Source organism: Leptodactylus fuscus, chromosome 1 (genome assembly GCF_031893055.1).
Source record: "Leptodactylus fuscus isolate aLepFus1 chromosome 1, aLepFus1.hap2, whole genome shotgun sequence".
NCBI lineage: Eukaryota > Metazoa > Chordata > Amphibia > Anura > Leptodactylidae > Leptodactylus > Leptodactylus fuscus.
Window position 1 is genome coordinate 233,575,097 of NC_134265.1, and position 27,933 is coordinate 233,603,029.

The window sequence follows — 27,933 nt, forward strand, 5'->3', positions numbered from 1 at the left end:
CGGCATGTGGAACTGTGTGTAGATGCACGTATCTAATCCTCCCCTGTGTGGTATTGTGTGAAGAGGCGCGTATCTAATCCTACAACATGTGGTACTGTGTGCAGATGTGCATATCTTATGCTCTGGTGTGTGGAACTATGTGAAGATGTTTGTATCCAATCCTTTGGCATGTGGTACTGTGTGCAGACGCATGTATCCAATCCCCCCGCGTGTGGTACTTCGTGCAGACGCGTGTATCTAATCCTTCGGTATGTGGAACTGTGTGCAGAAGCGCGTATTTAATCCTCTGGTTTGTGGGACTGTGTGCAGACACGTGTATCTAATCCTCTGGCGTGTGATACTGTGTGCTGATCTGTGTATCTAATCCTCTAATGCATGTATCTCAGTTTGGATATCAGTGTTGGGTTGTGTATGTGGAGTGACCATGTGTATTGCAGTTGGAATATGAGTGAAAGACTTGCAGGTTTGTATTGGCTAAGGGGGGGCATTGTGTTTGGAATGCTGTATCTCAGCAACGGTACGTCCGAGCGAGTTGGAGTCTCGTTTTAAACCTTCCCGGATATCTGAAGTATCTCTGTACCAAATTTGGTGAAGATCGGTCCAGTCGTTTGGTTCGCATTAGAGAACAGACAGACAGAAATTCATTTTTATAATATAGGGAGATAAAAATCCGAACTGTTTGCAACCAGTGATATCTCTGGGATTAAAAAAGGCTCCAAACCAAAAATTTGTATTTTTTTTTTATAATGTCCGAGATGAACTGTTTAAGTTACTTCCCCCTACCCTCATTATCTGTACATGCTACACAGCCTGTACTCTCGTACACAGTAACATTCAATGACAGGCAGAAACAGCTCGCAATACACAAACAAGGGAAAGAGTGAAAAAAAATGAGATTTTGCAAAAAGGGTCTAAAGTTAGTTAACGTATATTACAAAATGTATTAATTCCACAAAGTCTGTCACAAAATCAGAATGGAAAGTTTAGTTGCACTTTAATGAAGGAATATTTTAAGCCACAGATTTTACAAACCTTACCCCCCAGGGACACATTACAATATGGGTGAAGTGGGTTGCAGCCAGAGGCCGCAAGGGGACCCAATGGCAAGTAATTGCCCAGTTTACACATTATAATCCACCGATACAGTTGATTACTATTGTGGTGCATGGGAGCCTACCATAGTAATTGTTGGGTGAACCTTAAAAGGAGATACGTCTTTTAAACATATGCAAGGTTTGCCTAGCAATTTCACTCGGCCCAAACACATTTAAATCTGAAATAAATTACCGCTCCCTGGCCTCCTGAATGATATCAGGACTGCCGATGCCCATTCACAGGTACAGTGGTCCCTGATGGAATTCAGGAGGCTGGGTACCCATGGCAAAGTCCAGGGAAAGTAGGAAACACCGTTACGCTTTGGTATTAAAACAGCATTTACAAAAGTGTACGGATTAGGCTTAACTTCTACAAATCTTCTAGCCACTATTGAGGAATTTACTAGCTCACAAAATATTCATATTGAGCTTAAATTACTTACCGTATATACTCGAGTATAAGCAGACCCGAATATAAGCAGAGACCTCTAATTTTACCACAGAAAACTGGGAGAACTTATTGACTTGAGTATAAGCTGAGGGGGGAAATCCACCATTGTAGATAAAAGTCTGGTCATGTGCATTGCAGCTTAGTAACTCCATGGGGATCATAGTAATAGCAGTTAACCCCGTCATGTCCCTCACATTAACCCCCTGTGTGCCTCACATAAGAGTTACTGATATGTGGGACATATGGAGGTAATAATTAGGTATCTTCATAATTAAGGTCTTCATTAGTACCCTCATGTATCTCACATATTAGTAACCCTTATATGGGGCACACAGGGGTTAATATGAGGGACATGATGGGGTTAACTGCTATTAATGTGAGGCCCATGGAGTTACTGGAACTAAATTAATAAACCCAAATGCCTGACAGTAATAGGCAGAGTAACTAAAGGAAGGTCCCTGTGTGTGTCACTTTACTGTATCTTCCTGTCCTCCATAGACAGACATCTTCTATAAGACACAATGACTCCTGGCCACTCATCTGCAGGGTAGATGCTAAAGGACCTCTGATAACGTCATTACCATGTGATCGGACTCTGGTGTGGGCGGAGCTACTAGGATTTAGACTCAACCTTATCTGCAGATGTTACATACCAGTGGCTACAGGACCTTTGATGACATGACAGTCACGTGATCACATTGACGAGCCAATCACAGAGCAGTAGCACTAAAGGACCTCCCCTTCCAGTTTTCTGTGCTCAGTGGACCCTGACTCGTGTATAAGCTGAGGAGACCTTTTTCAGCATGAAAAATGTGCTGAAAAAGTCGGCTTATACTCGAGTATATACGGTACATGAGTATTATATGATTTAAAACTGATTTTTATTTTTGGATAGGCTATTAATAGTTGGCGAGGGTTCATCTGTTGGTACACAGATGCCTCCTTCAGGCCCAGAGAGATGAGAGTAAAAAGCAGTCTGGAAGAACCATTCCTGCTAGGTACTGTGTTTATCTTTATATGCATGTGGAGCTGATAGACTCACATTAATATACTTATGGCATTAGATTGGAAATAAGACAGTTGGTGAACAGTCTACCAACAATGCTTACCTTATACTCCTCAATGGACAAATCATGGCAGAGAGTTTTCACCTGCTTTATACAGAACTGAATACTTTTCTCAATTCTATCTTTCATTTCCCTTTCTTCATGTATCATTCGGTTAAACAATTCCTAAGGAAAGCACGAGAGATGGCATAACAGTATATATTTGGATTAAGCATTTTAAAAGGCACCACTAATGTGTATGTTCTGGAACTGCATATTAACGACACCATTAAAAATCTGATTGTTTTGGCTCCTACTCGCTGAAGACTCATCAATAAGCTGACTGAAGGGGCCATGTTCTCAAGTGTTTGTGTGGTCCCTTCACTGTTTTCCAGATACAACTCCATACATGATATATAGACTGAGCCTGGCATTACAGCTCAATACATTTTGCTCGTGTGGGACTGATCTGAGGTACCACCCACAACCACTGAAAAAAAGTCCGCTCAAAATCCGTTTTAAAAAGAAGTAGGCCCATCTGAATAACCAGCTTCCTAGTAGGGATTATGAGTGCTATAGTGGTATAGCGCAGGGGTTGAAAGCCTCCAGAACGTGTGCAAAGAGTGGGACTCAATAAACTACCCTCTGGCATGTAACTTCCTTCTCTGCGCCGAGTGGTTTTTAAATGATTATTGTCTGCTCCCATGCTGTCAAACTCTGGCACCGGCAGAAATTGATCCTGTACATGAGCAAAGATATGAACAGTATAGATGTTTGCAGGTGCTGGAGGCTGTGAAAAAAGGGACAGCAATCATCAGTGACAATAGAACTGCAGAGAGGTGAGACGTACAGAAGGATCACTTGGGGCCAAAAGTGAGGCATCGTGCTGTTTTATAGGAGCCAAAAATGAGGCATCGTTCTGTTATAGGTGCCAACAATGCGGCATTGCATAGTGTTTATCGGGGCCAACAATGAGACATTGTAGTGTGTTATACAGATCAACTCATGGTCAATGCAATGCAAGGCAATAAAAGCAATTCACCTCAATGTGTTTTTTCACTTCTTCAATCCTCTGCAAGCGCATCTCTTCTTTGATGCCTAGCCCATCCCAAATGTCCATAAGAGTTGCTAGTGCTTGGTTTGTGCTAGAGATGACCGAGGAAGCCAAGATCTCACTATATCATAAAGGAAAATATTAATTTAGGATCAATGCTAATCATGCACATGGAAGAGATCACTAAACATTAAGTATCCATTAAACTTAAATTAAATTCTAACCATAGTCAATAATTGCAGATCCTTTGGATGACCACTGTGTGTTTCCAGAAGTGAGATCCACATCTATATGCAGAAACTGTGTCCCATAACTCCTGTCCTGCCTTGTGAGGACCATGTGCTCCATAGCTTCTATTGAAGTGAATGGAAACACTTACAGCTACTTTTGTATTAATTCTACACCTGGCTTCAGTGTGCAATGGTCACTACAGGAGGTGGGATGGGAAGGGTCATATTCAATATATGGAGCATCCCTGGTAAGATGCATATTAAGAAAATTGCTACACTGGAATTAATTTAAAGTTTGACCTTGTGAAATATCTAAAGATAAAATAAAGGGAATTTCAAATGTGCAGCTTTTACAATATGGACACATTACAAAGCCATTTTATGAGATATGACCTGGCCTCCACAGTCACAAGACCTGAACCCAATAGAGATGGTTTGGGGTGAGCTGGACTGCAGAGTGAAGGCAAAAGGGCCAACAAGTGCTAAGCATCTCTGGAAGCTCTTTCAAGACTGTTGGAAAACCATTTCAGGTGACTACCTCTTGAAGCTCATCAAGAGAATGTCAAGAATGTGTCAAGCAGGAATCAAAGCAAAAGGTGGCTACTTTGAAGAACCTAGAATATAAGACACATTTTCAGCTGTTTCACACTTTTTTTGTATATAATTCCACATGTGTTAATTCACAGTTTTGGTCTGTACAGTGGAGCAAGGAGGAGCAATAGGCGCTGCTGGGCAGAAGGGCGTCCCTGGCTAAGTGTCAGAAATGCCCTTCTGACTGTAAAGCGCTACGGTACCGAGACCGATAGCGCTTTACCCGGGGCACAGATCGGGAAAGCCGACAATGCGCTGAATTCAGCGCACTGTCAGCTTTCCAGCAGTATATAGAACTGCCTGTGCTCAATCTGATGAAAGGTCCTCTTTAAGTATATAATTTCACATGTGTTAATTCATAGTTTTGATGCCTTCAGTGTGAATCTACAATTTTCATAGTCATGAAAATGCAGAAAACTCTTTGAATGAGAAGGTGTCTCCAAACTTTTGGTCTGTGCTATATATATATATATATATATATATATATATATATATTTTTATATATATATTTAGGGATTGTTATAACCTACAATAAAAGTTATATCATGTATATATAAGTGCTAGTTCACACGCAATTACGGCAATTGCAGTACACGGCATCCCGTCGTGGCTCTCCACTCCAGATTATGCCCAAATGAATGGGCCTAATCCGGAGGGTGCTGTCGCAAGGCGGACAATGCGGCTGATTCAGCTGCGGAATCCGCCTGAAGAAAGGACAGCTCGAAAGGACAGACCTCCATTGTGTTGGGGCGAATTATGACGTGGATTCAGCGCCATAATCCGCCCCCTCATGCCCCGTGTGAACTAGCCCTTATAATCCAGCGCTGCATTCACTCTGCTGGTTGCTATTGGACATGGTCAGACACTACCCCAATGGCTGGAGTGAGATATGAAATGTCCTACACTTAAAGTTGCAGGGACAAGACATCGAGCCAGTAAAGAATGCTAGGAGATTGAAGCTATGGCTTTGACAATTTCTTAATTTATGTACATTTATCCTTCTGTATACAATAAGTGGGGTAAATGGAATTAAAGGGAACTTGTCAATGCAGTTATGGCACCCAAAACAACACTCAGTGTCAGGTAGAGTAAAGAAATTCTAAACGCTGCAGGGATAAAGTTACCATCATGTTTGAATGCACCAAAGTGTAGATTATACTGTATTCCTGACCATGCCGCTGTGGATCTCTAAGGGGCTACCTTCTACCACAGTCTATCATGTCTAGGTCACTTGTGGGGGCATACCAGTCACTATGAAAGGAACCACTCTGTGCTGTCATGCACTCTCAAGGCCAACAGGAAATCACTATTTCTTTAAAGGGGTTTTCCCGGGCAAAAAAAAATATTTTTTTTAAAAAAGGTCTGTTTGTGCTATCAATAGGTTAATAGGACACTCAAATATCTTTAGCAGTATTTTGAGTGATTTATGACTCTCTCTGGGAGCTCCTGATGTCCTCTGCATTTGTTTACATGGGTAGCTTCCTGCCTACAACTCCCATGATGCATTGCAGGTCACTCAGATTTCCTCCCCCCACTTCCTCCCTCACAGCCCTCCACCCTTTTCCCGATTCCCTAGCTAGCCCGCGGACAACAAGCCCTATCTACCTACCTAATTCCGTCCCCCAACCCATCATACTTACCCGTCTTCTCATCCTGGAGATGACTTTGAGGTGCCATTGTCCCCTCTTCTGCCCGCACCTGGGATCCAGTACTGGCGCCTGCAGAATAGAATACCGGCAGAAGCCATGCATGTGTAAAAGAGTGCCGCTTCTTTTTGCTTCTGCTGAGATTCTATTACGCAGGTGTCAACTCCCTTGTGAATAACCTACTGTCTCCAGAACAAAATGGAACATTGCCAGGAAATCAGAAAATGTTCCTGGGGTGGTCACATGACTGTACCAGGCATATGGGTAAATATATATATATATATATATATATATATATATATATATATATATTTTAAAAGGGAGAAAATTAGAAGTCAGGTGGGGAAGGGGGTGTTTAACGTTTTAATTTAATTTCGGACAACCTCTTTGAGGCTAAGGCCCCACTTTGCAGAAAAGCTGCTTTTTTTGCAACTTTCTTAAAGAGGACCTTTCATGGGTTTGAGCACATGCGGTGTTATATACCGCTGGAATTCAGCGCAGTCGGCTTTCCCGATCTGTGCCCCGGGTAAAGAGCTAGCGGTACCATAGCTCTTCACAGTCAGAAGGGCGTTCCTGACAGTCTGTCAGGAAGGTCCTTCTGCACAGCAGCACCTATAGCGCTGTACTGTGTGACCAGGGAGGAACGCACCCTCCCCTACTGATAATACTCGTCTATGGACGAGTACTGTGAGCAGAGGGAGGAGGCGTTCCTCTCCGGTCATACTGTACAGCACGATAGGCGCTGCTGTGCAGAAGGACGTTCCTGACAGAGTGTCAGGAATGCTCTTCTGACTGTGAAGAGCTACAGTACCGGTACTGATGGCTCTTCACCCGGGGAACAGATCGGGATAGCCGACAGTGCGCTGCATTCAGTGCACTGTCGGCTTTCCAGCGGTATATAACACCGCATGTGCTCAAACCCATGAAAGGTCCTCTTTAAGCAAAAGACAAGTGACTTGAAAAGGAATATATTAAAAAAAAAAAAAAAGCAGCAAAGCGGTTACATCAATGTGTGGCTCGTGCCACTTGATCATAGCTCGGCCACAAGGATACAGTTGTGCACAGGTCGCAAGTAGTGACAATTTGTTTCCGGAAATGGGGAAATGGATCACCACTGGTAAGTCAGAAAATGTACCTGGGGGCGGTCACATGTTATGGGTAAATAGGCATTTTTGATTAATAATGTAATTTAGAAAGTAGGAGGGGGAAGGGTGTTTAGATTAGTGAAGGGTTTTAGGATTCTCCCCCTTTTTTTGACAACCCATACCCACTTCAAAAATTGTTGGTATACACAATAGTAAATCTTAGCCTAAGGTTTGCCCATGAGCTTCTTGAGCCCTCTGCAATGTGAGAAAGGGTAACAGGTGGGCACATAAGCATAAGGGTTACCCCTGTACTCAATCTGCACCCCATGCTCTGTGTGGGTAGAGGTTCGGGGAATCAGGCTCTCAGGATAGAATGGATTTATAAAACAGATGCCAAAATAACAGGCTCAATTACTTGACACTGAGCTCTCTGCTGACTGTGGTGGCATATGTACTGGATCTGATGCATCATATAGGATAAGGAGACTTCTCACACATGGTACACAGGCGGTGGAAGAAGGATTCAGCAGAGTCCCTGTGACAGCCTGTATTCTGTGAACAAAGCGCCCAGAGGGAGGGGGGCAGTGTGCTGCACAATCCAGGCCATTGTGAATCCCACCTGTAGTGTGCCGCAGGACCTCAGCAGCAGATAAGCCGGTGGGGAGGACGCGCCTGCAGCAGCATTGTTATTATTATCATGACCCATATCACGTGTAAAGCATCAGACCCTTCCATGTGTTACTATGGGAAGGACATGTACAGCCACTGAAGTAACCGGCTAGTACTGGGCGGTGACCAATAAATGTCTCAGGTACGGGGCAGGGTAGGGCAGACATTCCTGGCATACTCCCGTACGTACAGCTACGTGCTCGGCACTGTTGCCGTCAGTTACCGGCTGCTGTCCAGGCCGCCGCGCTCACCTTTTCCTCGTGTACCGGGACATCCTCGGGTTCCGCTGTCCGCCGCTTGTGTGTCCTGAAGCCTCGCTCTCGGTGTGGCAGGGATGAGCGGCGCCTATGCCTGAGCTGGGACACCGTAATTTTCAAACTTCGCTCCAACGTCTCTCTGAAGATTCTCATTGGTCGAGCAAAGGAAGAGGCGGGGCCTTCCAGTTGGCAGGTCACTAAACGACCAGGTCACATGACTTAGTAACTTGCGTGAAGCAGGGTGGTGGTAGGGGAGTAGTCACATGACAGGGCGCAGGCGCTATAACCACAGACGCGCTGAGGAGCTTGCTGTGACTTCTGGTTCTACAGAGACGTTTACGTATAATGTTTGCATGCGGCTCAACACTGTATATGGGATTCTGTCTTTACAGCGATCACTCTGACACGTGTTTACGCGTCAGAATGAACGGAGCGTTACACCAGTTACATTCTACAATAGTAGCGTTATTTGCTTATGTACAATACAGGGTCCCTTTATAAACCCCTGAGCCTCAGTGTAAAAGCATATAGAATACGATATACTATATATACTATGTATATTCATATTAGTATAACAGTGATCCTGGGGAGTGAAGCCCAAGACACAACCTCTATTCACATCTGTCAGTACATTGACTCTAAACGGACATCTTTCTGTTTCCATTTATTTTGGCATCTGGATTTTGTATCCATTAAACTAAGCTAGTAAATGGATGATAATATTGTCATGTCCTCCCCAGCCCATTAGCTAGCTGTGACTGGAATTTCATTTGGGCAATAAGAAGCTGCTGCTGGGACTCCTCTTCCCTCATACATAGGGACTCTGCTTGGTTATAGGTGCACAGGATCAGACATATTAAACTGGATGATTCTGCTTTACCCCAACAACAGCCTTCAGGGGAGTCAGGATAAACTTAATACACATTATGGTTAGCCAGTCCTGCTAAAATCCGCAGGTTAACTCATGTTGATCAAACTTGTACAAACCTGTATTCAAACTTTGTTTGTCACAGGCTAAGGCTAAGTTTACATCTGCGCTGGAGTCTCTGTTGGCAGATAGATAAGTCCTGTACGGAGGGCTTTATACTGATTTCAGTATATAAATGGTAGACAACCAGCAGACCCCATTATAGTATATGGTGTCCGCTGTTTTAGCTCTGCGTCATTCAGGTTCCCCAGCAGACACGAATGACATATTTGACATATTTAAATTTAGACTTAAGCCCATTCACATCTGCGTTTGGGGAGTCTGCTTGGTTTCAGTACGAAACATGAAGAGAGAAAAGTGGTGCTTGCAGGACTTTTCTCTCCACATGTTTCATGCGGAAACCACACAGATCCCATTAGGCTGCATTCACACGGAGCAAAATGGTGAGGAATTTGGTGTGGAATTTTCCACGCTGAAAAAAAGCCTCCTATTGATTTCAATGGGTTCTGCTAGATTTTTTTTCCGCTAGTGGAAAATTCTGCTAGTGGAAAAATAAGCTAGTGGCACCCATTGAAATCAATGGAAGGCTTTTTTTTCAGCGTGGAAAATTCCACAACAAATTCCTCACCATTTTCCTCCGTGTGAATGGACCCTAATAGTCTATGGGGTTTGCGTTTTTTCCAGGTAACAGCTTTTCTATGCGTATAGGTTTCTGATTAGAGGTCCCCATGTGGACTCCTCGAACGCAGATGTGAATGGACCTTACCCTACATGCATATCTGTGCCAGAGGCTGCACCAAAAATCACAGACAATGCTGCAGTATTTTGCTACGTAAAATATCAAATAATCCTGAAACACAGTGGCAAGGCAGCCAACATTTTTAGTATATCCAATACTGTTGATTTCATTTTTTTCTCTATTTTTCTGTCCCTACAGTAAAATGAAGATGTGAACATAGCCGAACTCGCGATAAGTTCCTTGATATTTACTGCAAGACTTCATGACAACTGCACAGCTGAGCACTTCCTTCTCAGTGGTTTCAAGGAGTGAATTGGTCATTCTGGTAGAGCAACATTTTCTAAACTGTCTGCAGAGCTGCAAATTTGGAAGAAACCACTGATGCAGACAGGGGAGCTGTGCTCTGTTCCTGCTCTGTTACTGGCTGCCTTTTCGGCAGTGTAATGACTCGCCCCTTGAGTGACATAGGAAGTAGTCCCCTTTGAAGCAGCGTTCACAGAACTTCTGCATGGAGAGCTCTTGTTATTACTAGATTTGCTTGCTAGTTACAGATTTATGAAGTGGATTATATACGGTCACAGGACATGAGATTATTGAATTTCATTCTCGCTGTGGGTTTAATGCCTGGTTTAGTAGCTGGAGGATACATTATTAATATAGACCCAACAAAATCTAGAAAGGAGATGAAACATTTCTGGAAAAGCACAGGATTTTGGTAAGTGCTGTATATGCGGTGCTGATACAGTCCATTGTTATAATGGATGCCTTACGTTTAAAGGACATTTAGAAAATTCAAATATTTAATTAAAAAAAGTTAAGAAAGATGCTCAGCCAAATCTTAAAGGGTTTCATTTTTCATTGAAGTAATTTTTGACCGAAAGTCAGGTCCAACATCCACTGCATCATGTTGTCCAATTGCAGGAGGGGGCACAGACACCGGAAGTACTTTAGGAAAAGGTGGCTGTAACTTCACCTGCATGAGTATTCAGGTACAGTTAGGCTACGTATATGTGAACGTGTACATGTGCCAAGTCTATGGTTAAACAGCATGGATGGCTATCCCGATGATATCCCCGTGCTGCTCGTTTTTCTACAACCCCATTAATTTCCTTCAGTGAATCCAGGCTACTAAACAGACATGAAGAGGATCTGTCCTGAGTCTTGCCCTGCCTCATGACCACATACACAGTGTTATGCTGTAATATATCAGTATGTCTTTATTGCTGTTCTGGTCACCAGGTAAACTGGCTAACTGCCTTGTGGCAGGTGTAATGATGGCCAAATTTTGTTGCCTTAAGATCGTTAGCCACCAGGGGGGAAACTTGAGGTGCAATGCACCCAGTCCCAGGAGCCTTAGGGGGCCCATAATCACTGGCATAACATAAATGGTTCATAGTGGTCTCATTTACCACTGGGTCCATAAGCCTGGTGTCCATAAGTCACCCTTACCACACAAAGGCTGATTAAACTTCTTTGATCACCTTTCTTAATCTCTATGATCACTGGCAGTTTGTGCATTGGAAATTTATTACCCCTGTCCTCTGGTTAACTGGAGTGAGAACATTTATGATACTTAGCCTTCCACTGTCAATAAAGAGAAAATTGACCTTTTTATTCCAAATGGACAACTGGTCAGAGTATAGTCAAGGACAGATTCTGGGAAGGAGGTGGTAGCACAATAGGGAAGAAAATTGCTGTGGTGGGGGATCCTTGTTGGACTTTTGCATTAGGGCCCCTAAAGGAGTATTCCCATCTCAAGGATCCTATCTATACTGGTAGCTTATGTAAATTGAAGACTTTTCCTAAATATATTGCTTTAAAAACGCTGCTTTGTTTGCCTGCTATGTGACCTTATTCTTCTCATTGTTTACACAGCGTTTCCATAACGCTGCAGCTGTGTGACAAGCAGGACAAGTGACATCAATCACTACTGGCAGGACAATCAGTTCCACTCTCCATTCTCTACAAGAATGTGCATATTATCTGATCTGCATTTATATTAGATTTCTAGTAATTATAATAAGTATTGTAATACTCATAGTGTCCTGTTCAGCAAAGCTGGGAGGGGGTTATATGGGAAGTGCAAAGAGGAGACAGCAGGCAAAACTGCTGAAATAAGGAGATAGGAAAACCCCTTTAGGCTGGTGCCCCATGGGGCGGAAACGCTGTGATTTGCCCGCGGCGGAAAATCCGTGGGAAAAATTGCAGTGTTTTACAGTACTTGCAAAGTGGATGGGATTCATGTGAATCCCATCCCCACTGTGCGGAAAAAATCGCACCGCGGACACACTGCGGTTTCCAAAACTGTTGCGGTTTTGAAAATCGCAGCATGCCAATTATATCTATTGAAATGCCGTTGGCTTGCGCGTAGATATAATTGTAACAGAAAGTCCGCAGTGGGAAAAGTCCGTGAACTTTGTGATCAAAGCGCTGTGGGAAGAGCCGTGCTGAGTTTCAGGCCCATGGGGCCTTAAACTTAAGCCTCTAGTTTCACCTGTTGGTAACATTTCAGTTGGGAAAATCAGGGCGCTTAAAGGGATTCTACCATTAAAACTCTTTTTTTCTAGATAACACGTCAGAATTGCCTTTAGGAAGGCTATTCGTCTCTTACCTTCAGATGTGATCTCCGCCACGCCGTTCCTTAGAAATACCGGTTTTTACCGGTATGCAAATTAGTTCTCTCTCAGCGATGGGGGCGGGCCCCAGTGCTGGAAATGCGATGGAGGCGTCTCCACTGCTGCTCTAGAACAGGCTCCAGCGACGCCTCTATCTTCGGCTAGATCCTCCCCTTCTTTCTTCGGCGTCACCTCCGACGCCTGCTCAGTTGGCTCTGCCAGTGAGACACTAGTACGGCCGACTGCGCATGCGCGCAATTGCGGCCTTGGAACTATGGCCGCCGGCCGGCATGCACAGTCGGCTCTACTAGTGTCTCACTGGCAGAGCCAGTTGCGCAGGCGTCGGAGGTGACGCCGAAGAACGACGACGAAAGAAGGGGAGGATCCAGTCGATGATAGAGGTGTCACTGGAGCCTGTTCTCTCACAGCAGTGGGGACGCCCCCATCGCATTTCCAGCGCTGGGGCCCACCCCCATCGCTGCGAGAGAACTAATTTGCATCCCGGTAAAAACCGGTATTTCTAAGGAACGGCGCGGCGGAGATCACATCTAAAGGTAAGAGACGAATAGCCTTTCTAAAGGCTATTCCGACATGTTATCTACAAAAAAATGGGTTTCAATGGTAGAATCCCTTTAAAACTTGTCCCCGGGATCGTCCACTGCCTAGACATCAATGCCCACTTTTGGTGGGGTGTGCTTAAACTTGTTTTAGGTAGAGTTCACCCAAGTAAAGCCAAATTTGATGATTTTTTTTCTAAAAATTAGAGCCAAACCCAGCAAATGTGGGGTAGATGGCAAGTATGCTATAAATAAGTAGCATACCGTACTGTTGTGATAACAAGAGTAGTATAGTCTGCGGCATCGTTCCTGCTGAGAAAAAATGTTGGAACCGTGACTGAAAGCTAAGAGCAGACACTGCAGGGCCGAAAGCTAAGAGCAGACACTGCAGGGCAAATGCCTGGTCAGCAGCAGCTTTCCCCATCTCTAGATTCATGGGTTGTCTAAACAAAAACCTGCCCATAGTAACTAATCAGAGTTCATCTATCATTTCTGAAAGCTTCGTAGAGAAAGAGAGCCTATCATTAGAATAAAAAACAGTAATTTGGTGTTTTAGGGGCCCAAAATGTGAGGAAACATTCCTTTATATTGTAATAGTGCGATCTAGATGCCCAGAAATAATGTAGGTGCCAACAGCCTGTCCCCATCAACATACCCTAACTTGCTTATCCGAGTCCTGTTTTGCCCTCTAAGTGATTGATGCCCATTTATTGAAGCTCACACATACATTAACCGCTGCACGGCTGGTGCTTGAAGCCAATAAAATTTGTGCCGAATAAATGACCACAATGAGGATTGTAAATTTGTAGCATGCTTGCAGATTCTGTATGGAAAAGCCACATATTAACCCTATTAAATTATAAAAGGTCTGTTCTTTTGAGGATCGGCTGCTACCTCCTTGGTAGATATCTGACAGATTCTTCAAGAAATGCTTGTCAGATTTAACTGTGATAAAACATGAATGGGTAGACAGTATTCAAGCGTCTGCTTTTACTATGTGTAGATCTCAATGGTGCTCTATTTTGAATAATAAAAGAGATGCCCGTTAATGTCTATGGGTTCATGAAAATAACAGACTGCACGTTGATGTCGTGTATGCTGTCCATTTCTCACTAGTCCAGAGGCATAGAAAGATATAGGATATTTAAAGGGAGTCTGTCACCAAAACCCAGCTTATCAACTCAGCTGTATAGATATATAGGTTAGGGCGGGTTCACACCTGCTCCCGGTCTCCGCTTTGTGGGTTTCTGTCTTCTGCCGACAGGAGACGGAAACCCGGCGGTCAGTATCCACCCGTGAGTGTTTTGTGGTCTCTGCGGCAAAACCTTTTTTTTTTTTAACTGGACACAAAGTCCTGCATGTCCGATTTTGTGTCCGGTTAAAAAAAACAAAAACGTTTTGCTGCAGAGACCACAAAAAACGCTCACGGGCGGACACTTAGCAAACCCATTCAAAAGAATGGGTTTGAAAAGTGACTGCCAGTTTCCATCTCCTGTCCAGTTTCTTGGGCAGAAGACGGAAACCTGAAAGCGGAGATCGGGCACACGTGTGAACCCGCCCTTAGGGTCTCCTGAATCAAATTGTGTTTTCCCCTTGTGAATCTTGTGAATTGGCGCTTCCACAGTTTTTGTCAATATGCAGATGAGCTCTTTGAAGCATCAAAGTTGTTCCCCTCATCCAAAAAAAGAAAGAAGAGAAGAGAAGTTGATCGGTTTTTCACATCCATCAACCATGGACAGCACACAAATGGAAAATGAGCAGGATTGTGACTCTCATAGACATCACACATGAGTTTATTGTTTACACACGCACAAGTTTTATTACAACAGAGCCAGTTCTTATTTCCTTTTTTCTTATCTTCACCAGGTAGAATAAAAGTCTCCTAGTGTCAGGTACAGCAACAACATGAGAAAAACAGCTATATTTACCTGTCCTTGCTCCTTCGTTACACAGGGGCGGTTATGGTTCTCCTCACCAGCCCCAATTGCCTGTGTAGGATGACTACAGCTTTACGTCTTAGCGATTGGCTGAAGCTATAGTTGGTGATGTAGACAGGTAGTGGCAGTAACCTAGGCTGCTGAGGAGTACCAGAGCTTCTACTGGGGAACCTGCTTTTTTTGTTAAAGAGGACCTTTCATTAGTTGGGGCACATGTGGTTTTATATACCGCTAGAAAGACCACACTTTTTTCTAGGTACCATGTCGGAATAGCCTTAAGAAAGGCTATTCTCTTCCTACCTTTTGTTATCTTCTCCGCGTCGCCGTTCGCCTACAATCCCGCTTCTTGTCGGTATGCAAATTAGCTCTCGCAGCACTGGGGGCGGGCCCCAGTGCTCAAATAGCTTCCCTTACAATACTGTGCAAGTGGCCATTTTCTCGTGGCCTGTAGGCATGCGCAATCTGCTCTGCCCATGGCCCAAGGCCTAGAAGTTACAAGCCACCGCTTGTCGGTATGCAAATTAGCTCTCTCACAGCACTAGGGGCGGGCCCCAGCGCTGAAACAGCACTGGGGCGTCCCCAAAGCTGCGAGAGAAGTCTCTCCAGTGCCACCTACAACTTCGTCAGCAGCGTCCTCTTCAGCCTCTTCTTCCAGCGGTGGCTTGTAACTTCTAGGCCTTGGGCAGAGCAGACTGCACATGCCCACAGGCCACAAGAAAATGGCCGCTTGCATAGTATTGTAAGAGCTAATTTGCATACCGACAAAAAACGGGATTGTAGGCGAACGGCGGCGCGGAGAAGACAACGAAAGGTAGGAGAAGAATAGCTTTTCTTAAGGCTATTCCAACGTGGTACCTAAAAAAAATAGTGTGTGAATGATAGGATCCCTTTAAATATCCACACCTTAATAAAATGAGTCATTGTGTTGACGCAACGTGAATAGTATTCAATAGTTTTGTTAATGTTTTCATTACATATTTCAGTCCCCCTTTACCACACGACAAGGCAGAAACATATTTTTTGGGTAAAGACCAAAGACTGAACCTGGCCTTCATTTCTTCTGTTCCTCATGGTGGTATTGTGCAAGTCAGGATTCACTGGTTATTGGACCTTATAAAAGTTTCGTAAGTATTTGTGTGTGTACGTTAGCACTAAAACAATAGGTCTAACATATGATAAGAGATATAAAATTAGAATCAAATAGCAATTCAAACACTCTAAACAAAATGTGTTCTAGCAAATCATGTAGTACATAACGGTAGTGATGTGCAGCATGTGCTACTCTTAAACTATTTATGATAATGTGTATGCAATTTCAACCCTTTTCAATATTTGACATACATCGACTTCATAATGTCAGTGTGAGTATATGAAGTGGTGGGTGAACATTGTTCAACACCTGCCAGCTCGAACTAGTTCCAATGTAGGAGGTTTAACTCCTCAGATGACATGAAATGCATAGTAAGGGTGAAGCCACACTATGGGTAGATTTATTAAAACTGGCGTATAGTATATTAGTCTTAATAAAGAGCCCAACTGGTGCAGAGACTGAAAGATTTATGTAACTGGATGTGATTATCACTGCATTCAGTTCTGGGATTACATTTGCTGTCTCTAATAAGTAAGCGACACACTGAATAATTTCTCATTACTGATGGGGTGACACACTATGTACCTGGATATAGTTATGGCCGCAGTCAGTTCTGGGGACACAGATACTGTTACTAATAAGTGATGCACTAAGTAATTCCAGGCTATTTCTTATTACTGATGGGGGTGACACAGTATGCACCTAGATATAGTTATACCTGCAGTCAGTTCTGCGGTCACAGGTCCCATCATTAATAAATAATTGACACACTGAGTAATTCCAGGCTATTTCTCATTACTGATGGGCTGACGCACTATGTACCTGGATGCAGTTATGTAACTACAGTAGGTTCTGGGGTCACAGGTCTCATCACTAATAAGTAAGTGACACACTGATTAATTCCAGGATATATCTCATTACTGATGGGGTGACACACTATGTACCTGGATATAGTTATACCTGCAGTCAGTTCTGGGGTCACAGGTCTCATCACTAATAAGTAAGTGACACACTGATTAATTCCAGGATATATCTCATTACTGATGGGGTGACACACTATGTACCTGGATGTAGTTATAACTGCAGTCAGTTCTGGGGTCTCGGGTACTGTTACTAATAAGTAAGTGACACACTGATTAATTCCAGGATATATCTCATTACTGATGGGGTGACACACTATGTACCTGGATGTGGTTATAACTGCAGTCAGTTCTGGGGTCTCGGGTACTGTTACTAATAAGTAAGTGACACACTGATTAATTCCAGGATATTTCTTATTACTGATGGGGTGACACACTATGTACCTGGATGTAGTTATACCTGCAGTCAGTTCTGGGGTCACAGATAATGTCACTAATAAGTAAGTGACATACTGAATAATTCCAGGCTATTTGTCATTACTAAGGTTGGTGGCACCCTATGTAAGTGGATGTAGTTATATAACAGCAGTCAGTTCTGGGGTCACAGATACTATCACTGATAAGTAAGTGACACATTAAGTAATTCCAGGCTATTTCTCATTACTGATGAGGTGACACACCATGTACCTGGATATAGTTATACATGTAGTCAGTTCTGGGGTCACAGGTACTGTCACTAATAAGTGACACAATGATTAATTCCAGGCTATGTCTGGGAATCACTTTTCTCACAGCTATACATGAGTCCCCCTTTGACAACAATAACAAAGGATTAAGTCCCGCCCTTCCTATTTCCGGTCGAAGATCTCTTTCCGGTTTTGAGAGTTTGCCATGTCTAGCAGGGGTATAGGCATACTGTTTCGTGGTTACGACGAGCCTGCTGCAGAACCTCATTTGCTAAATGCTATACAGTATATATATTTATTTGCCGAATGCTATATATATGTATAGCATTCGGCAAATGAACACTGATTCTGCAGCAGGCACGTCCTTGCCACGGGCAGGCAAGAGTTTTTCTCATTGGAATGAATAGTCCGATGTTAGACTCCGCCTCCTCAGACGAGCCTCTGGCAGAACCAGCGTTGATTGGCCAAATCACTGGCAACTGGCCAATCAACGCTGGTCTATTCATTTCAATGAGAAAAAGTCAACTGGTAACAGCATACTTACCTGCTCGTAGCAAGGACGAGCCTGCTACACAATCAGCCTTCATTTGCCGAATGCTATACACTGTATAGCATTCAGAAAATGAGGTTCTGCAGCAGGCTCGTCGTAACCCGAGGACCATACCCTGAAGTACATACCCAGCCCTGGTTAATTCACTAAGGAACAGGAAGTCTTCTTGCCGCCCTTCCATTGCGCATGTGCCAACCGGAAGTTCGCAGGGGGACTCATGTATAAGAAGAAAATTGATCAAAGTTTTGGAATAACGTTTAATTTTTCTGGGTAGGATGATGAGTATGAGAGAAGATGGATAATTGGCAATAGAGACCACTGTTATTTTCCTATTGAGGTCCACTACCTTTTCCGAGACAACTCCAATATATATGTTGCACCATGCCCCTATCTTGCAGGCATCTCCAGCGAGTATCTGGTATGTTCAGGTACTTAATGTGAAGGGAAACCAGAACTCTATACCAAAAGCAGAGTATATATTTATAAATGGTTTCCTTGCCTTACAGGAGATGGAAAATTTATGACAGAGGGTAAGGGCCTTGGACCATTGTTCCTGAGTAAAGATTCGCTGCAAGTTCTTTTCCCTTAGCTGCGAATGTCAGGGGCCTTTGAGGTTGTGATAACAGGGATTGTTCATATAGGAGGGCAATGGTTCTGTAGGGGGATGGGGATAAATTACAGGAGATTTTGAAGGGTGTGAGGGACCTATGTAGGTTTGCTTTTCACTTCATGGAGTGGTAGAAGTAGAGATAAAGAAGGGGAGAAAACCAAGGGGAGAAATCAGGGTTATGCGTTACTGGAGTGAGAGGACCGTACATACATGAATGAGTCTGTCTTATGTAAATAAGTGCGGCATGTTTTGAGGACTAGTGATTTTTTTAAACAATTTACCATAAACAAGGAATAAAAAAGAAAAACTTGGTAAGATTGCTTTTTGAAGCATAGAACAGTATAATCGCCAGTATACAATACCAAAGGTAGCGAGTAATTATATTATATGTAGCTATACATGAGAGGGCAGCTGTTAGAAACCACAATGGTCAAATGTATGTTGGTGATACAATAGCATTTTACTACTGAGAAAGCAGAAAAATAACGAAAAAAAGGAGGTAGAGGAAGCCCTTCTACAGGGTGCAAAATAAGTTAGGCCAGTGTCTTAAGTATACATGCTATGAGAAGTATAAAGGGATATTTTATGACGATGGGAATTCATCCACAGGGACTAGAGATGAGAAAAGGTTTCATAACTCACTTTGGTTCACATTTCCCTTGAGACAAAATGGCTACAGTTTATCATATACATGTGCATGGAAAGAGGGGAACAAGAAGCAACAATCTGCCCTGTTGCTCTTGGAGATGGGAATAGAAAAATGTCCATTAAGCAGGAACTAAAGGAAACAGATGGGTGTCTCCTGGTGTCAAAAGACTCAGAACCACAATTGCACAAACATGGAGGTGTCATGTATTGACCCTGCCCTAATTGCTGCTCCATGTATCAAAGGTTATAGAAAAATAATGGCAGTGTATCCTCCCTTGAGGCTTAGCAAACACCATCAGTTGCCTAAAAGCAGGAAAATTCACTGACACAGCACCAACTGCAACCTGACCATGTTAGGACGGGCCGGGGCCTCCGCTGTACTGTGCGGAGGCGCCCAACCCGATCCCTGTCCAGCGCTGGGATCATTGCTTGTTCCGGTGTTGGGGTAGGCTAGAGGCCTCCGTTTGAGTGTGCGGAGGTTCCAGTTTCCCCTTAGCACTGGGACCGGCACTTCTGGGGTCAGAGGGGGTCAGCGGCGGGCTTGAGGCTATTTAGGCCTCATTTTGATTTCGGCACGCCGCTGGTTTTTTGTTTCCCTGCGGTATCAGCTCCCCTAGTGACGAGTCTCTCCAGTTCCCTGTCTCCTGTCCTGCTACCTCCTGCCTCTTCCCATGTACTTGGATTTCCTGTGGATGTGTATTACCCGGCTTGCCTTACAGACCTCTCCTCCATGACCCTGACTTGGAACCTTCCTGACCTACTGTGTATGACCTTTGGTTTCCACCTGACCTCCCTTTTGGATCCTGTTTTGGCTACTCCGTTTACCTCCAGTGTATGACCCAGCTTCCCTGACTACACTTCTGCCTCTGCCTTCTGCTATCACATGACCTCTAGTTATCGACACAGCTTGCTTGATGACAAATCTGTTCCTTGGATATCTGCGTAACTCCCCTGGATTACCCTCCTGCTCATCTGCGACTCCAGTCCATCCTGCTCTCTTCGACTTCACTCTAATGTTAGTGTCTGGGTCCTCCTACTTGGGGTTGGCTGGGTGTGCGTCTGAGCAGTTGCAGATTCGGGCCTCGGACTTTTACCAAGTCCAACTGCACCATCAGGAGCTCGGGTGATGAACTCCGAGGCCTGGTTCCGCTCCGGTTAGGAGAGCGCAGCACACCCAGGACTTTTTTTGCCTCAACGCTTGGGGATTCTAGTTGCCCAGGACTTACAGAGTTATTTGTTGCATCAAGTTCTTAACAGACCAATGTGTGAGTTCAGATGCCACACAAGCACATGACTGAAAGCATATTGTGATTTCCTGGCCATGCACTTGGCTAGCGTGGACTAGGACAAACATTCAGTGATTATGGTGATGTGATGACCATGTACTAGTTGTGGATGTGGCCTGGCTTCAAGAATTACCACAGGAAGAACAGTCTTGCTAACATCAATTGCCATACGTTCTGCCAGTTTGTTTTACTTATTTGAGCTTGTGCTGATGGAAAGACATATTTCTTACATATGCAACAGAAAGTAAACAGCTTATTCTTTACATGCAGACATTGCAATAGTTGTTGTTTGGCAATGTAGAGAAGAATGTCCACACGAGATGTCTACACAAAACTACCACCATAAATTGGTGAAACATGTTGCCTGCCACCTCTTCCTGAGCGTACACTTCTAGCATGTTATTTTGATGTTTTGGCCATACATTGGATGATTATCACTTCTACCAAGTCCCTTCTTCCCTGATGTCATCACTTCTGAGTTGACCTGGTTTCCAGATCATGTCCAACGTATAGTTATAATTAGAGATGAGTGAACACTATTCGAAACAGCCGTTTCGAATAGCACGCTCCCATAGAAATGAATGGAAGCGGCCGGCACGCAGACTTGTGTGCCGGCTGCGTCCATTAATTTGCATTGGAGCATGCTGTTTGAAATGGCTGTTTCGAATAGTGTTCGCTCATCTCTAGTTATAATCATCAATATCCATGCCACTACCATACCCAGGACTGTTATATGTCCTAGACAGGCTCTTCTTTATTTCTTTTTTGATTCCTACCACTAAATTCACCTCTATTTTCCATACTAATGTAGTGCTTATTTCTTAACTTGCTTTTGACATATGGCAAGGAAAGATATATTGTAGCAGTTGTGTGCAGCAAAACACTATTGCAGAGGGAATTGTTGATCCTGGGCAGTGTCAGTTGATCCTCCCACTGCCCAGGGGGACAGGCTGATTGCAAGATGGGCATGTTTAGTGATGATGCAGCAGTGCTAAGTAATAGAAGAAACTCCCCCTGTGCTCCAAGATCCTTATTTGAATAAAGAATAAAAGTGCTTTTTCTATGCATCCCTGGGGCTCTGAAAAATAAGAAAGGTATCGTTTTTATTCTGCTAACAGCATCTACAACACTAGGGGAGTGGTTTACAGTAGCTGAGAACAGTGATAGACTCCTTTAGAAGAGAACCTTTCATGTCCACAGAAATGTGCGTTACACATACCGTTAGAAAGCCAACAGTGTGCTGAATTCAGTACATTGTCCGCTTTCCCGGTATGCACCTCAGTGCTAGAGATATAGCTGCTGTTAGCTTTATCCCTGGGCTTTGCTGAACGCCTCTCCTGACAGTACAAGGATATGGAATAGTATTGTAAGGGTGCACTGTCAGCTTTCTAGCGGTATGTAAAATGTCCTCTTCTAAAGGGCTATTTCTACATTTCCATTATGTCTGCAGTTGAATGTAGCAACCGCTGGCCACCCTGCCAAGAGTACTCCTTCAGCATTTATTAGGGGGCATTCACACTACCGACGGTGTCCGACAGGTAGTGTCCGCTCCTAGTGTCCGCTCAAAATCTGGCACGGACATTAGGAGCGGACACTAGCTGTGTCCGTGACACCTGTCATTTATTTAAATGGGCATCGGGTGCGTTCTTTTGCACTCCGTGCCCTTCCTTCCCTGTCCGCAAGTGAAGATGTCCGACTTCTCAAGCGGACAGAAAAACCCGACATGTAGGGTTTTTCTGTCCGCTTGCTTGAGAAGTCGGACATCTTCACTTGCAGACAGGGAAGGAAGGGCACGGAGTGCAAAAGAACGCACCCAATGCCCATTTAAATAAATGACAGGTGTCACAGACACAGCTAGTGTCCGCTCCTGATGTCCGTGACAGATTTTGAGTGGACACTAGGAGCGGACACTACCTGTCAGACACCGACGGTAGTGTGAACGCCCCCTTAACTACCATTTATCACATAGGTTTCACCTATCTAATTGGCTTTGTTTGTAGCCATAGGACCACCTTCAGCTGGTCCCCCTCTACTCTCCTAACTAGCTGCTCACAGCTCCTGCCACATTGACACTTAAAGGGATCCTATCGTACAAACACATTTTTTTCTTAGTAACACGTCAGAATAGCCTTAAAGGGGTATTCCCATAACTCTTGTTCTGCAGCCTGCAGGCTCTGTGCTCTCTTCACTTCCTGGATTTCTCGGCACATTGGTGGGCGGGGTTTCACTTGCTCTGCTATCTGCTATGTTTGCAGTAATGAGGGATTGGTTGTAAATGCATTGCCACGGTATAAAGCTGATGTGGAAACTGATGTAGCAGAGCTGGATTTGAGTCAGCTTGCATTACATACAGAGGTATCGGAATCCTTATCTCAGCCCTTATCAGCCAAATTCAATTAAACCGGTTGATAAGTGGAAAAACTGAAGATAGACAGCACAGTAATCCCGGAGTTCTCACCTTCCCTATCTGAGGAGCTCTGTTGAGACGTACACAGCACAGAGCTGCTCCCAGCACTCAGCCCCTCTCTCTCCCTGAGAACAGGCAGCTATGTCACTTGGGAACTGAGCAGATAAGCCCGTGGTCATAGAAACGCAGTGTCAACAATGTATTTAGGAAAAGTCTTAAATCCACATAAACTAGCAGTATAGATAGGATGCTTTTCATGGGACAACCCCTTTAATAAAGGCTATTCGTCTCTTACCTTTCGTTGTCTTCTCCGCGCTGCCATTCCGTATAAAATCCCGGTTCTTGTCGATATGCAAATTAGTCCTCTCACAGCACTGGGGGCAGGCCCCTAGCACTCAAACAGCACTGGGGGCATCCTCAATGCTGCCAGAGAACTCTCTCCAGCACCACCTCCATCTTCGTCAGGAGCGTCCTCTTCATCCTCTTCTTCCAGCGGTGGCTTTTAACTTCTAGGCCTCGGCCAGAGCAGACTGCGCATGCCCACAGGCCATGAGAAAATGGCTGCTTACCCAGTATTGTAAGCGGCCATTTTCTCGTTGCCTGTGGGCATGCGCAGTCTGCTCTGCCCGAGGCCTAGAAATTACAAGCCACCGCCGGAAAAAGAGGATGAAGAGGATGCTCCTGACGAAGATGGCGGCAGCGCTGGAGAGAGTTCTCTGGCAGCATTGGGGACGCGAGAGAACTAATTTGCATACCGACAAGAATCAGGATTCCTATGGAACAGCTGTGCGGAGAAGACAACGAAAGGTAGGAGACGAATAGCCTTTCTTAAGGCTATTCTGACGTGTTACTAAGAAAAAAATGTCTTTGTATGATAGGATCCCTTTAATAACATTCGGGTCTTCTTCATTAGCATGATGTGGAGCAGGTGTAAAGCTGTACTTTGCTTCTAAACAAGAAGATTCTGTAGTATGCTTAGTATGGATATTTCCAACTTGCTGTAGGTGTTGGCCCCATCTGTAAGCTATATTTTCATGGTCCTGTAATTTTTTATTTTTTTAATGCAAGCATAGTAAATATTTAGAAATATTACATAAACCAATTTATTTTTGTGAACATCCCCAAAGTTCAGTGCAGTATCATTTAACTTTGTAACAATTTAATAGGTGCAAGGAACATGAAAATGGAAATGATTGGACTTTTACATGTTTTTTTGTTTTAAAGTGTAACACACTTTTTTATAGTCTATAAACACTGCTGAAATATTCTGCTTTTACCGAATCTATAGTCAATTTGTATTTGATCAAACGGTGTAGAACGATCCCAAATTCATCAATAACTATACAGTAGAGTGTGTTACCAACAACTCTTTCTCTCTCGCAAATTCCACCGCATCATGTATGGTATGGAAGAGCATCTTATGAATATCCTTGTCTTGTTTTCCAAAGTAACCTCCTCTGCAGAGGGAATCTATGACTGATGTGTTGCAACAAGCCAAAAGAATATTGATTTGTACCTCCTTGTAATCTTTCAACAGCCCTTTAAGAGCGTTCATGCCAGATGTATCTAGAAATGATATGGAAGAACAATCCAGTACAATAGTTTCCAAGTCATTTTTCTTATTAACAAGTTGTATATGTATGTCATTGTTATCATTGTTTTTCATTTGTTCTGTTTCTTTGTTTTCTTTCTTCTTGTTAAGTTTTTTCTCCAATTTTTTCCGTCTAATTATTTCAAGGCTGGGATTCACCCCTACCTTTTTGTATATAGACTGAAGAAAATAGTCTTTATTTGCATAGTGAAGAGGACTTTCAAAGCGGATTATCTTGATTTTGGGAATAGGGAGAAGATTTTCATATCTGCCTCCATCCTCATAAAAGACAGTGTCCTGTATGTGGTTAAGCATGGCAGTGTGAGGTATCTGAGTGCGCACAATGAGGCACAGCATGGAAAAGACTATTCCTACCATGAGGCCTATTTCTGTACTGATCAGAGCAGAAGAAAGCACAGTGACACTCCAGACAACTGCGTCTATTTTGTTCAGGCGCCATTGAGCAGGCAAGTCTTTGAATTTCCTCAGAGCCCCTCGTAAACTCACAATTATTATACAGGCCAAGACACATTTTTGTAGGGAATAAAATAAAGGTGCAAAGAAAAGTAGGACCAACAGTACCACAATTGCACTTACAACACTAGAAACCTGTGTCTTGCACCCTGTTGAGGTTTTCACCAGAGTCTTGGCTAGGGCAGCACTGGTAGCAAAACAATGGAAAAATGATGGAATAATATTGCAAAATCCAATGGCAAACATCTCCTGGTTGGCTTTCACAGTGTAGGCATACTTCTTGGCAAACATTTCTGATAAAGAAATGGTGAATGCAAAACTGACAATGGCAAGAGGAATAGCATCCACAGCAATTTTTCCCATAAGGCTAAAATCCGGCACTTTTGGTGGTATGAACCCTGTTGGTATTACACCAGATACACTTGAGGCATAGACTTCATTTAGGTTGCAGTAGTGTGATATAAGAGTCGCCACTACAATCACAACCAGTTCTGTTGGAAGAGGTATCTTAATCTTGTCTTTATAGCGATCTCCAAGTTCTTTGGCAGCAACTAACACAGCAATGCATATGGCACTTGTCACAACATCACAAAAATTTGTCATGTGAATATTTTTAAATATATTGACCCAAGTCATGACCAGCATTCCAATACCTGGGCTCCGGGGGAGCTTAAGGCCCAGAAGATATTTCACTTGGGCTGTTAAAATAGTCAATGAAGCACCTGTAGCAAATCCATCCAACATGGGCTCTGATAAATATATAGACAGAAATCCCAGACGAAATACTCCCATGAGAACCTGCGAAAGGACAAATGGATAGATGACTACAAATTCTTGTTAGTTTTTGATACTTAGATACCAAATCTATTATAGATGCAAAACAGAGATTATTGTCGGTGCTGTCTTAGATATTAGAACTCAACCAGATTGAACAATAATATTCACTTTATTATAAGTATTTGTATGCAAACAATGGGGCAGAGTTTTAAAGACTGGCATTTTCAACACCAGCCTTGGTATGTCCTGTGCTGGCAGTGTGAAGGCTAAGCAATGCATTGTGGGAAAAATCATCGATCTCAATCCCACATAAAAAGATCGTGTTCGGAATTCCACTGGCGATCGTGAAATTTTCTCGATCGCCGATCGGAATCCGATCTTTTCCGAACACGATCGCTCAACCCTACTTCCTACCAAAGTTTTGACCCTGCTGGTGCGACTTCTCTCCACACCACTTTGTAAGTGTTAGTGGATTTTGTTTTGGTTTCTGCATATAAAGCTCCATTACCCAACTGTGTTTTTATCTAGTGATGTCTCCCTTTTTAACTACTTCAGATTATTTAATAGTTAATACTAATACAGTAAATTATAGTTAATGCTAATGCAGTCTTGGAAGCATATGAAAGCTGAGAATCTCAACATAGACCTGGCGCTAACACCTGCGATCAGTGTCTGCACTGATCGCGGTCATAAAGACCCCTTAGTGTCTTGGTCAAAACCGACCGCGGTGCCATGTTACCAGCGCTGCCATTTTGATGTGGATCTAGAGCAAGATGAAGGGTTGTCATTCCGTTGCAATGACAACCAAGAGCCTATTAAAGGCTCCCAGGCTTGTCTGGCATTAGTTTGTAAGACAGGCTGCTTAACCACTCATTACCCGCTCCCCTGTTCCTTATCATCATTCTGACTGTTTACATAAGATTCCTCTACTATTCAGCCTCACACATAAAGCTCTATGGAAGAGAGAGGGGTGAAGTAGGAGACTGCTGCCAGCTGGCTAATTGATTTATTGCCTCATTCTGCCATTATCTACAAGCTTTGCAGTGAGGGTATCAAAGTACAACAGCAGCAATAATTTCAGTGTCTTTTCTAGTAGCCCCCTCTTCCCTCTCCTCTCTTCATAGACTAATATGTACAAAGTAATTCAGCCTGGAAAGAAAACCTGTTTGTTTAAAAGATATCTTACAACATTTCTTATCTTTACCTGAACTATTCATTTATGCAAAGTTGTTTATAACTGGAGTTATGCTAGGTAAGTCTATGTACCACGGGATCACTTACTGTCATTAGATATGCTGAATGAATCTTACCTGGTATATCCCTGCCATAAATGTCAGTGCTGCAGCTATACTGATGGCATAGCATTCTTTTCCACATTCAATGTTCAACATGCCAAAGGTAATGTTGACTGTTGTTAAGTTCATGCTGATATCCGTTGCATTTCCATCTTTTATACTCTTGACAACATCATCATCCAGGTCAAAACCCGCCAGCTGCACTTCTCTGTCTACAATCTGACCAACCATCAAGCTGATCAAACTGAAAATACCCACAGACACATGTCGAGAGGTCCCCATTAAAAAATAAATTATGTTGGCAAAGAAGGATGTGTACAAGCTGTAAATGGGTTTTAGCCCTGCTAAGAGGGAATAAGCAATAGCTTGCGGGACCAATATGATGCCTATGATTAACCCCGACATGATATCTCCCCATGTATTTTCTTTGATGTTGTATTTTGGAAGCCATCGAATTACAGGAAAAAAACCTGTGATAGTTTTCTTGACTTTTCTAGTACTACAAGTACAATTGTTTCTTAATTTGCCTTTCAGAGACTTCAAGATCTTCACGCGGTTATTAGCTTTTCTTTCCAGATGAATATGGTTGTATGTTGGGAGTTCCTCTAATTGGTTTTCTTCCGTCTCACTTTTCATTTTCATTTACCTGGTATCCTTGAGCACTAAGAACAAAATGACACAACAATTTCAAACTGAAGCACGTAACATTTCCAAAGAGTTTAACATTTCCGGTATGTGAATATGCTTCTAGCTACTTGTA

The 27,933-nt window shown here is 43.4% G+C and overlaps 3 protein-coding genes across 4 annotated transcripts in view; 1 reads left to right on the forward strand and 2 right to left on the reverse strand.

Moving 5' to 3' along the window:
- LOC142216484 (protein regulator of cytokinesis 1-like) overlaps positions 1-8,217 on the reverse strand; it is a 32,420-nt gene extending 24,203 nt beyond the window's left edge. The window contains exons 1-3 of the mRNA XM_075284356.1: positions 8,118-8,217; positions 3,634-3,766; positions 2,655-2,777 (exon numbers count right to left, since the gene is read on the reverse strand). Coding sequence (XP_075140457.1) covers positions 2,655-2,777; positions 3,634-3,766; positions 8,118-8,140 — 279 coding nt within the window. The 5' untranslated portion in view covers positions 8,141-8,217. The remainder of the gene's footprint in view (positions 1-2,654; positions 2,778-3,633; positions 3,767-8,117) is intronic.
- A 2,109-nt stretch (positions 8,218-10,326) lies between these two features.
- The window catches only part of IDUA (alpha-L-iduronidase), an 87,308-nt gene continuing 69,701 nt past the window's right edge, over positions 10,327-27,933 (forward strand). The window contains exons 1-2 of one of the 2 annotated variants that reach the window (XM_075284321.1): positions 10,327-10,505; positions 15,883-16,023. In XM_075284321.1, the coding sequence (XP_075140422.1) occupies positions 10,375-10,505; positions 15,883-16,023 (272 nt within the window). In that variant the 5' untranslated portion in view covers positions 10,327-10,374. The remainder of the gene's footprint in view (positions 10,506-15,882; positions 16,024-27,933) is intronic. The other variant, XM_075284331.1, reaches the window with a different exon arrangement.
- Positions 24,242-27,933, reverse strand: part of LOC142216466 (sulfate anion transporter 1-like) — a 31,267-nt gene continuing 27,575 nt past the window's right edge. The window contains exons 2-3 of the mRNA XM_075284305.1: positions 27,189-27,835; positions 24,242-25,899 (exon numbers count right to left, since the gene is read on the reverse strand). Coding sequence (XP_075140406.1) covers positions 24,376-25,899; positions 27,189-27,815 — 2,151 coding nt within the window. The 5' untranslated portion in view covers positions 27,816-27,835 and the 3' untranslated portion in view covers positions 24,242-24,375. The remainder of the gene's footprint in view (positions 25,900-27,188; positions 27,836-27,933) is intronic.